General features: G+C 41.9%; 1 protein-coding gene across 1 annotated transcript in view; it reads right to left on the bottom strand.

Annotated features, from left to right (window-relative positions):
* The window catches only part of Dnah11 (dynein axonemal heavy chain 11), a 309,803-nt gene that overhangs the window by 230,424 nt on the left and 65,531 nt on the right, over positions 1 to 13,848 (bottom strand). The window contains exons 19-25 of the mRNA XM_029484410.1: positions 13,520 to 13,636; positions 13,337 to 13,423; positions 6,343 to 6,501; positions 5,336 to 5,419; positions 3,471 to 3,629; positions 2,404 to 2,526; positions 1,463 to 1,585 (exon numbers count right to left, since the gene is read on the bottom strand). Of these exons, the coding sequence (XP_029340270.1) occupies positions 1,463 to 1,585; positions 2,404 to 2,526; positions 3,471 to 3,629; positions 5,336 to 5,419; positions 6,343 to 6,501; positions 13,337 to 13,423; positions 13,520 to 13,636 (852 nt within the window). The remainder of the gene's footprint in view (positions 1 to 1,462; positions 1,586 to 2,403; positions 2,527 to 3,470; positions 3,630 to 5,335; positions 5,420 to 6,342; positions 6,502 to 13,336; positions 13,424 to 13,519; positions 13,637 to 13,848) is intronic.

The raw sequence follows: 13,848 nt of genomic DNA on the forward strand, positions 1-13,848 counted from the left end.
GAGGAGGGGAGGGGAGGGGAGGGGAGAGAGGAGAGAGCACTTGCACTCTGCTGTGTATGCATGTAGATCTCAAAAAGTAAAACTTCCTATAGCTTCCTCTTCCCTCTCAGCCAACTGCTATCATGTACAGTCATCTTGTCACCAAGACTTGCAGGCAACAATATAACAGTCACTTCTCAACATGCTCACATTGAAATCTTAGGGCTCTACAGCATAGTGACCTCTGGTTCTACTTCACTCTAAGGGTTTAATATATGTAATTCCTCTTTGAAACAAAATCCCACCCCTTGGTTTCTTTGCAATATCCTATTCCCTTATTTCCCTGTTCACAGTCTCTTACCCTTCCCCATCTATTCTGTTGTTAACCAAATGCAGCCTCTGTCAAGGTGCTGGGCCATGTCTCCTTTCTCTCTCTATCCAGCTCACTGGATACTGACAATGGCCTCCCAACCCTCATGCCACACTGAGCATTTATGCTGGGCTCTGGCTGGCTTTTTGCCTTTATACAAATGATGCTCACACCAAATCAGCCCAGAATCTTGGTGCTCCCGGGCTCTAGATTTATGGCTCATCACAGTGACAGTCATCCTTTTCGGATGTTCTCATCTACATTTCTTCTCAGAAAGGTCTCAAGAGATACCCTTCTTTGTAGCTTTGTAATCTAAGTCATGTATGCTGTGTTCACATCTGTGTCTCCAGGCTTATTGTTCCTTACTCCCATGGGGGTAAAATGCTATAGTCCAAGGAATCCAAACCCTTGAGAGGTGCCTGTTTTCTGATGTTCCAGACAACACTAACATCATTGGTCCCACTACATAGTTGTCCTTTCCTGGTGGTCATTTTTTGGCCAGTCTATCCTTTAAGGCCAGACTAAGCATCATCACCTCCCAAGGAACCCAACACTCTCGCACTCTGATTAGAAGGCCTCTGCATCTCATTGGCCTTTGAGGAGTCCATCTCTCCATAGTCCAGTGTCTATCCCCTCTTAGGCTTCTTGGAGTCAGTCTGTCTATTCTTAATCCCCCAAGGATCTGACTGTCCTGTCTCTCCTTAGTCTTCTAGGAGTCAGTCTGTCTTTCCTTAGTCTTCTGAGAGTCAATCTATCTATTCTTAAGTCTGTTAGGAGTCTGTCATTCTCTTAGTCTCCTAGGAGTCTGACTGTCTCTTCTTAGTCTTTAGGAATTTGTCTGTCTCTCCTTAATCTTCTGGGAGTCTGTCTGTCTCAGCCTCCTAGGAGTCTGTTTGTCTCTCCTTAGCATCCTAGAAGACTCCTTTGTGTCATCTGCTTTCTGAACTACAAGTCCCCTGAGAGCAGGAGTTCATACTTTGAATGCCAAACGATCCCACACCTGGAGCCTGGTATGAGTAAGTGCTCAGTAAACAAATGAATGGGACTTTGTATGTGATTTTGAAAAATCAGTGTCCTAAATTAATTAAAATCTATTTTAAAAATCCATTTTACCTGGTTGTGCTCTAGAGTCTCAAAAAGCTGTTCATCAGACTTCAGCAGTGGGGTGCCTGTTCTATGGTGAGCCTCATAAGAAAATTCCAGGGCTTCCCAGGTGTGGCTGACATCAGTGATAACCTAGATTAGAAGGACCCGTTAATTGAAGTGCATCCACATCAAATTTAGGGCCAATATCTCAGCCATGACTTAGAATTCCAAAAAGTTTAGTATTAATGTTAATATTTATTAATAAATTATAATTATAAATTATGAATAAGTATTTATAAATGATTAAAATTAACATCAATAATATTCCAAATGTGACTGGCCTCACTTTTTTTCTCTAGATGATTCATGGTGACAAGACTGGGCTGTACATGCCGTCACTGCAAAGGACAGTACATCACATTAACACTGTTCTATTGGATCTGAGTTTTACAACCTACTCCCTGAAGGGATACAAATACGAGAAGGTTTAAAAAGCCACACCAAGGGCAGATATGATTATCTGAATATGAACATATGAACATATGAACATATATTAGTCCGCACGAGGTAGGTGAGGATAGGGTCGGAAGGTGAATCTCAGGCTCCTAAACAAACCTAGGTAAGTTAATTACCGTCTTATGCCTCAGTGTCCCCTTCCATACACCAGAAATAATAACTACTTACTATTATGAAAGGCCAACTGTGTTAACTCAGCCCTTAAGAGTGGTGCTTGCTGCAAAGGAAGAGATATACAGTTGGCCCCTATCCCCCTTACTGGGGCTGACCCTCCTGTTGCTGTGTGTCCTATGCCTTTGAGTAGTCCTGTATCCTGCCCAGGGTACCCAGCGGCAGAGGAAAAACTTGAATATATGCTTCCACACTCCCACATCAATGAACTCATACAAACAGCTTCTCTGCAGAAACATAAGCCCAGCACCATGGCAGAGACCCGTGCCTGAGGATGGTACCTTCTCTGTGCCTAGCTCCTTCACGGCCTGATCCACAATGTCTCTCACGTCATCTTCTACTCGGTGCAGCTGCACTGCCAGCAAGTCTGACAGCGTTGTGCTGTCATTTATTGAGAATCTGACCTGATTAGGAAGAAAGAGAGGCAGACTTTATTTAATGAAGGTTCCTGAAAGATGTGGTAATAGAGTCATTCCCTCTCAGCACATGGCTCCTGAGCCTTCATCTGCAGTCACATCTGCAGACTCTCAGGGCCAAGTCTCTGTCATGTTCAAACATAGAGCTGTCTTCTGCTTCGCACCCTTCCATTTTCAACCCGTTTCCTATTGCGTTTGCTTATAAAGCAGACTCCCACTCTTCATGTATTATAATTTGCTTGAAACTCCAGGGATCAGGTGGCAGCCCATTTGTCTTTTCTTCCTGAAGTGCCCGGCTACAGAACATAATTTCCAATCACTCGTGATACGACCTAGTTTCACCACTAATTTAATCCTAGTGGCTTGGCAAAAATTACCCTTACTCGTGCCGTTATTCAGGTTCATCGTCTGAAAGAACTCAACATTCATCTCTATCCTCTTCCCCACATCCCTTCACCCAGGATTTGGTTAAAAAGTATTTTGTTCTTCCTACACCCTGAAGTTATCTCATGTCCTTTAAAAATGATAAGGGGTCCAGCTAGGTGGCAGCAGAAAAAACATCTCAATTGCAGTCCTGTGAAGGACAGCACTCTGCTTTTGGGAGGCTGTTGTCCTCTCTGAAAACAGGCAGAATCCATCTCATGATAAAAGTGAAAATAAACCCAAACTATAGAAGCGACTTTCTTGAGGTCGCACAGCCAGTAGGATATAAAGGGGGTGAAGGAGTGAGCTTTTTGGGTGCCAGTCATTCTTTGGTCCTCCAGATGAGCAGCAGGCTCCTTGGGTGCCTGTCATTCACTGGTCCTCAAGGAACCTGACCTCGGGCATATGATCAGAGGCTTCCTGACATGTTCCACTGTACCTCAAACGAGGCAAGCTAGGAGTGACACCTTAAGTAGTTACTACCCTGTGAAGGTGGCCCCAGTACGCACCCCAATGGCCTTCATCAGCTGCTGCCAATGCCTGTCTCTGAGGGCAGGGTTCTGTAGCTCTGCAATGGCTCTTAGGGAGGTTGTCATGTCCTTCACAGTGCCTTCCAGGCCTGAATAAGCATCCCAGATGCGGACAGCCTTGTCCAGTGACCAAATTTCCTAAAGAAATATAAGGGAAAGGCCCAGATTCCTATACATAACAATATTACACACATAATTTATTTACTTTGGGAGAATACATAGACCTTTCTCCATCCATGGATTAGGAAAGACAGTGAAGCTAGATAAAAGGCCAGCCTGGGCATATACAATAAATAATTTTTAAAAAACTACTACTGTCTTTAAACAATTACAAAAATTCAAGAAAGAGAGAACATTGGATCCTCTAGATCAATGGTTCCCAACCTGTAGGTTACAACCTCTTTGGGGCTGAATGACTCTTTCAGGAGGATCATCTAAGACCACTGGAAATCACAGATATCTACATTATAATTCATGACAGTAGCAAAATTACAGCTATGCAGTAGCAATGAAAATAATTTTATGGTTGGAGGTCAACACAACATGAGGAACTATATTAAAAGGTCATAGTGTTAAGAAGGCTGAGAACCATTGTTCTAAACTATGAACTGCCTTGGAGAAATGCAAAGGGAATCACTCATTCCAACTTAGGAATCTACTATGAACAAGATACCTAGGTTCCAGAGTTTCTTAAAAAGGAGAGCTAACTGGATGTGCCATGGAAAATCAAATTCAGAAAGATACAGGCATGCACAAAACCTTGCTTCCTCTAGTAACACTAGTAAAATCAGATTAATGATACTGCCCTGGAATATCTAGTTCATCTGGATGGACCCTTGAAATGCTGGTTATTTGTATCTCTTTTCATGGAACGTAACTATTGTATGTTCTAAAGATGTTTTGAATAGAGTCTCCACTCAGCTTTCATCCTAACACAAGGAACAATAATAAAATCTCATAAAACTGGGTAAATATTGCGCTGATTACTTTAAAAATAAAGGGCAGAGGTGGAAGTGGTGTTGCTACCAGGATCAGGGGTTTGAGTCTGGGACAATAAAAGTCTGAGACAAGCTGAGCACAGAACTCAACCTGGGGCAAGGACATTGCAAAGAAGGAAGAAAGCAAAGAGCCCACCTGCTCTTTCCTCTCCACCCCTTTCTTCCTTCCTTTCTTTATGTTGCCCAGACTTCACTCAGGAGCCTCTGAAGCTGGTGAGTCTGCCAGCCCATTCCTGCCAGGAGGGCCTGACATTTTTAACTCCCCTTTGCTGTTGTGGTCTTTGACCTTCTCTAAGAATTTCTGCTCTCTTCTGGGTACGTGAGCTATGAGGACTAGTCAAGGCAGTAAGTTCATGTAAGCAAAGCTCTGTGTGTGCATAACCCTTTGCTTTACGCTGGAATAATCACCAACGACAAAGGTCGTCATAGTCCATGCAAGTCCAGATGCGAACCCAAGAGCCAAGCCAACAGGTGCCTTTTCAGGTACAGAATACCATGGTTGCTAAAGAAAGAAACAGAGGCTCAGCTCCTAAACCACAACCTTAGGCCTGATGCCCACAGTCTCCCTCTCCACTCTGGATAGCAAGTTGGTGGTCAGGTTGTCTCTCATACACCCACTAACCCTTAAAAGCATGCACTAATATGCTTGTATCAACCCACTCACAGAAGGGCAGGCTTGAGGAAATGTACAACTGGCTGAGAGTGGGGAAAAAAATACTATCTTGTCTTATTCTGTTTGAAGTAAATAAGGAAATGGAGCCCAATGCACCAGATACTAAGCTGGGGAAGACGGAAGGAGAGTGCTGAGAAAGATAAATAACTCTGCCCAGCAGTTATGCAACTTGCCTTGGCAAACCTTCTGAGCTCCAAGTCCATCTGTTCCACGTTAATCTGTCTCCACTGGGTTTCGGTCCAATTATCAATGCTTCTCTGAAAATGCACAAGGAGATAAAAGTGTCAACATTTGGTGAAAATGGGCCTAAACGGCAAAATACACAAACTGGCGGCATGCAGGAACTCTTTCGGCCAGCAGAAAGACATTTTTTAAAAAAATATTAACTATACTTGTCAAAACTTCCTCATCACTAAAACAAAAGAATTGTCAAAACTTGTCAGGCTTAAGGCTAAAATACCATGATATATTAATTTCTAGTAGCAGTAATAAATTCCACATAGTCACCATCAATTTATCCTGCATAGTTTGAATAAATTGATAAGCATATTACTAAATAATAGACTTCTGAATTCTACATGCAATATAAAAATAGGCTGCTGCCAAAATTCTTTATTATTACAAAAATCTCATTAGCCAGTTTTGGTCATATTTTATATATTTATTTATGTTGCACACCTTGTTAATACATTTCTACATGGCTTTCAACTGACTTAAGGAATTTCTGCAGGATGTATATTTTTCAAGCCTTTTATATATAACCTTTTAGTATTAATCACAAGTAAATTAAATATTTTCAGTACGTGTCAGTTTATATACAGATCTAGAAAATGCAAATGGGGTATCTGTGTGAGTTTGTATACACAGCCAACAGTATAGTTAACACGGATTTATATGTTAATTTTAAATTCATATTCTATATAATACCACCAAGGATCTGAGGTAGCCAGCTCATTAAATAAGGTTTTACTCTGAACTAAATAAAGATAGAAGCAGCTGATAGTTGAGCAGAATCATTCATTTACATCTATGGACTTTAATTCTGAGGATAGAGGTCTGGAGTGAAATCTAATCTGTGTATACGTTAAGACATTATGAAACCCAAATAGAGAGAATAAAATTGCATGTTTACTCAAAACTCTTACTAAGGAGGACCATCCTGCCCAGAAATCCATCTTACCCTAACATAAATAATGACATCCCAGAGCCCTTTGAGCAGGCGGATTTCTTGTCGGCACTGCTTCATTTGTTTGTACTCCGGAAGAGCCACCTCAAAAAGATGTGCACAGTTTTGCATCTGCCCCATCTCTTCCTCTAGAGCCTCGAGCTCCTGATTTGCCTGAGGAGAAAACACACCTGCACACTGAAGTCAGCATCCCCTGGTTCTGCTACTGCAAAACTCAAATTGTGAGTCTCAAAAGAAAATTTAAATAAAAACTCTGCAGTGTAATTATTAGTAAACTGTAGTGTAGAAGGCTTTTGACTTCTTAGTTTCATTGAGCAGCTGGGCTTTGCTCAAGGACAAGGGAAGTTCCATGTCAGGAATTGTGTGTGTGTGTGTGTGTGTGTGTGTGTGTGTGTATGTATGTACATGTATAATTTATCTATTTTACCAAACCAACATCAGCCCTTCTTCTCCTCCCAGTATACCCTCATGCAAGTCCTCCCCTCATTCTAACTTCCTCTTCTCTTTGATTTCTTAGTTTAACAAAATAAAACCACCACCAAAAGAAAGAAAGAAAAAGAGAAAGAAAGAAAGGAAAAAGAAAAAGGAAAAGATAAAAGAAAAATCCTCTATTTGTGAGTAGTGCATCATGCTTATGATCCCAGCATGCAGGAGGCTGAGGCAGGTGGATCACTGAAAGTTCAAAGCCAGCCTGAACCACAGAGTAAGACACTGGGAGGGAGGGAGGGAGGGAGGGAGGGAGGGAAGAAAGGAAGGAAGGAAGGAAGGAAGGAAGGAAGGAAGGAAGGAAGGAAGGAAGGAAGGAAGGAAGGAAGGAAGGAAGGAAACCTCTCCAACTTCAAAATGACCCTGCCAATGATCAATAGTACAGGACACACTCAAGAATGCACATGCCCAAGAACATACAGAGTAAATTCATTCACACATACCTGTGTTCGAATTTTACCTAATAATCGCCTTTGCCAAGGCTCACCTATTATCCTGTCACATAGAAAAACTGTTGTGCATCTACTAGAAACTACGTTTTTCCCCCCTTTTTGATGAGCAGCTCTTACTTTTACTTTCTATTAATAGAACAGTGTGTTCTCAAAGTGAAAAGTGAAGGACACAGGAGAACTGAAAGGAATCACAGCCACCCATAGTCTCTTTGCCCTTCCTGCTGCTGTGTCTGCAAGGCTCACTCCATGAGCAGTTTCTCCTCTTGTGCTCAGGTTGCAACTTGATACAAAGTAGCTAACTTTGCAAAGGAAAGTTTTGCTTTCTGTTTCACATTTCGCTCTATCCTCCTCCCAAGGTCAGACAACAGAATTTCTTTAGTTTTCTTCATTTTGCTTTAAAAATCAACTATGGATCTTTTAATGTTCCATCAATTTTAACCATTTTTAACAAGCAAATATTTATGTGTTTATCATGGACATGCTTTCAAATATGCATCTTCTTAACATGTGTATTCACTTGTTTTTTTTGGCGTGTAATGAGAACACCTTAATGTACTCTTAGGGATTTTTAAATGTCAGAACATTGCCATTAGCTAGTTGTATAGTATGTTTGTACCTCCAAATCTACAGAAAATTCCAAGACCCTGCCTTAGGTACCCAAATCCACGTATGCTTAGTCCCCTATATAAAATAGTACCACATTTTCATATGACATGTGATGGTTTCTATATGCTTGGCCCAGGGAGTGGCACTATTAGGAGGTATGGCCTTGTTGGAGTAGGTGTGTCACTGTGGGCGTGGGCTTAGGACCCTCATCCTAGCTGCCTGGAAGTCAGTCTTCCATTAGCAGCCTTCAGATGAAGATGTAGAACTCTCAGCTTTGCCTGTACCTTGCCTGGCTAGATGCTGCCATGCTCCCACCTTGATGATAATGGACTGATCCTCTGAACCTGTAAATCAACCCCAATTAAATGTTGTCCTTTATAAGAGTTGTCTTGGTCATGGTGTTTATTCATAGCAGGAAAATCCTAACCAACACCTGACCTGTGCATCCTTCCATGTCCTTAAAAACCCTCTAGGTTATCCTTAATATCTAATGCAACATGAATGAGCCACAAAGAGCTACGTATTGTTTTCTAATTGTTATTTTTAAAATATTTTTATTACGTATTTTCCTCAATTACATTTCCAATGCTATCCCAAAAGTCCCCCACACCCTCCCCCCCACTTCCCTACCCACCCATTCCCATTTATTTTGGCCCTGGCGTTCCCCTGTACTGGGGATATAAAGTTTGTGTGTCCAAGAGGCCTCTCTTTCCAGTGATGGCCGACTAGGCCATCTTTTGATACATATGCAGCTAGAGTCAAGAGCTCCGGGGTACTGGTTAGTTCAGAATGTTGTTCCACCTATAGGGTTGCAGATCCCTTTAGCTCCTTGGGGACTTTCTCTAGCTCCTCCATTGGGAGCCCTGTGATCCATCCAATAGCTGACTGTGAGCATCCACTTCTGTGTTTGCTAGGCCCCGGCATAGTCTCACAAGAGACAGCTATATCTGGGTCCTTTCAGCAAAATCTTGCTAGTGTATGCAATGGTGTCAGCGTTTGGAAGCTGATTATGGGGTGGATTCCCAGGTATGGCAGTCTCTAGATGGTCCATCCTTTCATCTTAGCTCCAAACTTTGTCTCCAAACATGTCCTTAAAAACCCTCTAGGTTATCCTTAATACCTAATGCAACATGAATGAGCCACAAAGAGCTACATATTGTTTTCTAATTGTTACTTTTAAAAAAGAAAATCTCATTTCCTGTGATGTATTGTCAACTTGATAAGATCCATAATCAACTAGAAGACAAACCAATGGGCTTGAGTTGCTAGATTGGGCTGAGGTAAAAAAAAAAAAAAAACCTACCCTAAATGTGGATGGCATCAGTTCATGGGATGAATGAAAAGAAGAATGTGAGTTGGGTCAGCAGCATCAGCACCGCTGTGTGTTCCAGTGGCTGATGCACCAAAACCAGCTGTCTCATACTCCTGCCAGGGTGATGGTCACTATGGAACATCAGACTGTGAGCCAGAACAAACCCCTCCTTAAATTAATCCTGCCAAGATACTTTATTACAACGATGAGAAGAACACCATATAGACTTAGTATTTCTAGAAACAATCTTTATGGAAAAGGTATGCATTTTATGCCCAAGCTTCCAAGTTCTGTGTTAATGTGCTCTGAGGCCACAGGTTCTGGTTCTTTCTGTACTTGGTCCCAGACCATTGGCGGTACAGTTGTCACTCTGGTCACTCCTCCCGAGGTCTGGTGGCATGTGGCTCTGTCCTAAAGTGACATTTCACTTTGCTGTCCCCTTTTCTGGAGGCAAAGGCTCTGTGGGCACTGTGTTCATCCCAATGCTACACTATCCAGCATGCTTTAATTTTATTCCTACTCGGGATTTGGAAGGTGTTGCCAGAGACCTCTGGTTTCTGTTGTTGCTGAGATCTTCTTGCCTTCTCAACACTACTAACTAATTCTGTCTGGTTTTATCTGGTCACCTTTGGTATTCTTTGGTTCCCTTTGATGAAGTTAGACAGACTTTCACTTATCTGGATTAGGATTCACTCAGCCTCCTGAAGCCATGGATTCATGCTCAATCCAGTTCTTGAGAAGCCTCAATCTATCTATCATTTTGTTTATTCTGTTTTCTAGGACATAGGAGTTAGGTACATTAGAACTTCTTCCCCTATATTTCTTCTCCATTCCCCAATTTCCTTACATCTATTTGCTATATCCTGAGTCATTTCTTCCAATGTAACATGCATTTTACCTTTTTTTTTTCTTTCCAAATGTAACTAACTCATTCTCCTATCTACTGAGTTGTATGTCTTTGGCAACTGTAATTTCCATTTCTGTAAGTAACTGGTACTTTTCCAGATTCAACTGAACATTTTTGATAAACTCAAAACAGAATGCTGCTCATTTCTTTTTCAGTGTGCTCATTTTTTTCCCCTAGTATCTGAAGATCTTTACATGGTTCTGCATCTGGGGCTCCTGCTGACCCCCAGGTATGAGGGTTATGCATTGTTTACTGCTCAACTGGTGTCCTAGCATCTGACTAGCTTTGTTTGTTGCTCCCAAGAGGACAGTAGATCAAGATTGGAAGCATGTTTTCCAGAGATTTGAATTGTCTTCTACTGGGTTCTAAAAGGAGCTAATATGGCCACTTCTGTTTCCTGGCCTTGGGAATTCCTTAATCCCTGGGCAGAATAAAGAGAACTTTGGGTGCTTCTGACAATAGGCTCATATTATAGATTCACAGAGGACCCCTTTCCTTTTCCTTCATCTTTCTCTAAGGCTTAGCAAAGGTGAACAGGAACCTCAGAGGCTCCCCATACAGGTTGTAGACTTTGGATGCGCTTGCTCAGACTTATCTCATTGAGCCTGTGATATAAGCATCTGCTTGTGGCAAAAGTGTCCATCTCAAAACTGTAGGCTTCTAGTATGTTCCAGTGTGTTCATGAGTCCCTACAGCAGCATAGCTTTGGCATCTGCCTCTACTTTCAACCTCCTTTCAAATATTCTATCCGGCTGGTAAGCAATCTCTCTCACCTCTGCACCAAATGTACAACTGTACATCTGTGATGCATCCAACATCTTTTAGACAAAGAGAACTCTTCACACTCTGCATGTTCTCCAAAGTCAACAGCCTTTTATCTTGAATAATCACCCTATTTTATGCACCCCATCTTTAGCTCTGAACAAACCCCAGCAAACACAGAAAGAAAGAGTAGAAGGAAGAAATGAAGGGAGGGAGGGAGGGAGGGAGGGAGGGAGGAAGGGAGGAATAAAGGACGCCATCATAGTCCATCACCCGCCTTGTTCCTGGAAGGTCAGTGGCTTCCACCTGTGAGGTGAAATGACTGGAGTATAGTCATCCATTGTCACTGCAGAACAAGAATAACCATGCCTCTGGTTGAACCTGATTCTTGAAGTACTAGATTTACAAGCCAACAAGCCCACCCAGAGAATGACAAGAGGGAGGTAATTCAGCTTCATCCTGTTTGAAGTGCCAGAGTCCTGAAAGGCCGAGGATGAGCCCTCTCACTTTAAACGTGCAACTATAAGCTGCTACAGCATGTGTGGAAGTGGCGAGATTCAGTACATATCTGTCATAAATGTTTGCAGACAGCATATTGGTGAGTCAAGTAAAAGAAAAAAAAAACATTTCCCATCCACAATCTGTTCAGACCACCTGGAGTTTAGATATAGTCTTTTTAACAATCCTTTATTAACATATGCTAACTCACTCCTTTTCAATGAACATAAACTAACTTTCCTCAGCCAAATGGAAGACTACAGAGCAGGGTTTTCTGAACAGGGTTAAAAGCAATTAAGTTCCAATTCAAAGCCAGATTTGGAAAATGGGGTAAGAGCTATGTCAGTTTGGACACCATTCCAAGGGAAAATACTATGCCAAGCATGAAGATAGAACCCAAAGAAGAATTCAGAAGGATAACAGCACCTGAATGGAAACATTCTCACCCTAAGGGGGTCATTTTTGTACCATTTGGACTGCAAGGTTAAGAACCTGAAGTATTTTTCTAATACAAAGAACCAAATCTCCTATGAATCATATGTGGATTTGAGTTAATTCTTTTTTTTATTAGATATTTTCTTCATTTACATTTCAAATGCTATCCCCCAAACCCCCTATACCTTCCCCCCTGCCCTGCTCCCCAACCCACCCACTCCCACTTCCTGGCCCTAGCATTCCCCTGTACTGGGGCATATGATCTTCGCAATACCAAGGGCCTCTCCTCCAACTGTTGAGTTAATTCTTATAATAAAGTAACTTAGGAAAAAACAAACAAACATTGGATGACTCAGCAGTGTTTACACTTGGCTTATGAGCTTTCCTGTGGTCACAACTATACTCAGTGGGCGTCTGGAGGTGGAGGAGATCACTGGTTGAGCGTTTACTGAGTAGTGTGCAAAGGCCCTGCCCCAATCTCTTTACTAGAAAACACAGGAGAAAATGATCACTTTGGAAGCAGCATCATTGTTAGAATTGATCATTTCTTTAAAACAATTTAGATAGCCAAAACTGTAATCCCATTTCTGAAATTTATGAGGTGAAATCAGAAAACTATATGCTGATTTTCTTCCTAAAGTGAGAAAAACTGAAACTATCTCATAGATCTACAGTGGTAATTAAAATGTAATATGCTTTTAAAAGTTCTTATTTTAATCTCCTCTTTACCGCGCGTGTATGTGTGTGTGTGTGTATGTATGTGTGTGTGAGTGTCAGTGTGTGTGAGTGTCAGTGTGTGTGTGCAAGTGTGTATGAGTGTGTATGTGAGTGTGTATGTATGTGAGTGTGTGTGAGTGTGTGCGAGTGTATGTGTGAGTGATTGTGAGTGTGTGGGTGTGTGTGAGTGTGTATGTGAGTGTGTGTGTGAGTATGTGAGTGTGGATGTGTGGGTGTGAGTGTGTGCGAGTGTGAGTGTGTGTGAGTGAGTGTGAGTGTGTGGGCATGTGGGTGTGAGTGTGTGTGAGTGTGTGTGTGAGAGAGTGAGTGTGTGGGTGTGTGGGTGTGAGAGTGTGAGTGTGTGGGGGTGAGTGTGTGGGTGAGTGTGTGTGTATGTGAGTGTGTGAGTGTGTATGTGTGAGTGTGTCCCTATCCATTTACACACACGCAGAAATTGAACTCAAGGCTTCCCTAAGAAACTAGGCACCTCTACACCCATCTATCCACATCCTCCCTTTTTGTTTTGAGATAGGATATAACCACATTACTCAGATCAGCCTTAAACTCACTCTATCATGAGATAGGCAAGCCTTGGATTTTGTGATCCTGTCTCGGTCCCTCAAGCAGCCAGGATTCTAGGCCTGTGCCACCAACGCTGGCTTGATATCATTCTTGACATATGGTAGGAGTTCACACTGTCTCTGTGTCATTTTTACTTGTGCGATTATGGTGGTGTTCGGAGGAAACACCATTTAAAACAATCGTTCTAATATGGCTATTGTTATGCACATGATACAGGTGAGAACGAATTACCTTATCAAGCACTGCATATGGATTCTCTGCCTTAAATCCAAGAGGAGCATAGCTTCTGAATCTCTCTCTGAATTCTGCTTGCTTTTCCTGATCAGAGTACAAAAGCAAATGTCAATCAGATAACTTTAATTATCACTGCGAAGCTTTCCTTAAAAATAAACACAAACCCAGTAGCCAACTCACATCAAACAAAATACATTTTTTCCGTATAAGAGTGACCTCTGCATTTTGGAGTGGCGAGACCTCATGTCTGACCATGGCTGCAATCTTCTTGGTGGTTTCCCATCTTTCAGGTAATTCCTGTGCAAAGATGCAATGGACTTCACTTCAGTTCCTGAAACGACTCAACCACATGAGGTCAAAAATTCTTATTTCTTTAATCTGATCCAGGACATCTTTTAGAAGTAAGTTGTGTATAAAACAAGATTATAGGGCAGTGATAAAGTACTCGGGGTTAGAGCCAGGTTATCTCCCATTCAGGCACCAGAGTTGCTTTTTTTTTTTTTTTTTTT

Source organism: Mus caroli, chromosome 12, assembly GCF_900094665.2.
Source record: "Mus caroli chromosome 12, CAROLI_EIJ_v1.1, whole genome shotgun sequence".
NCBI classification, from domain to species: Eukaryota; Metazoa; Chordata; class Mammalia; order Rodentia; family Muridae; genus Mus; species Mus caroli.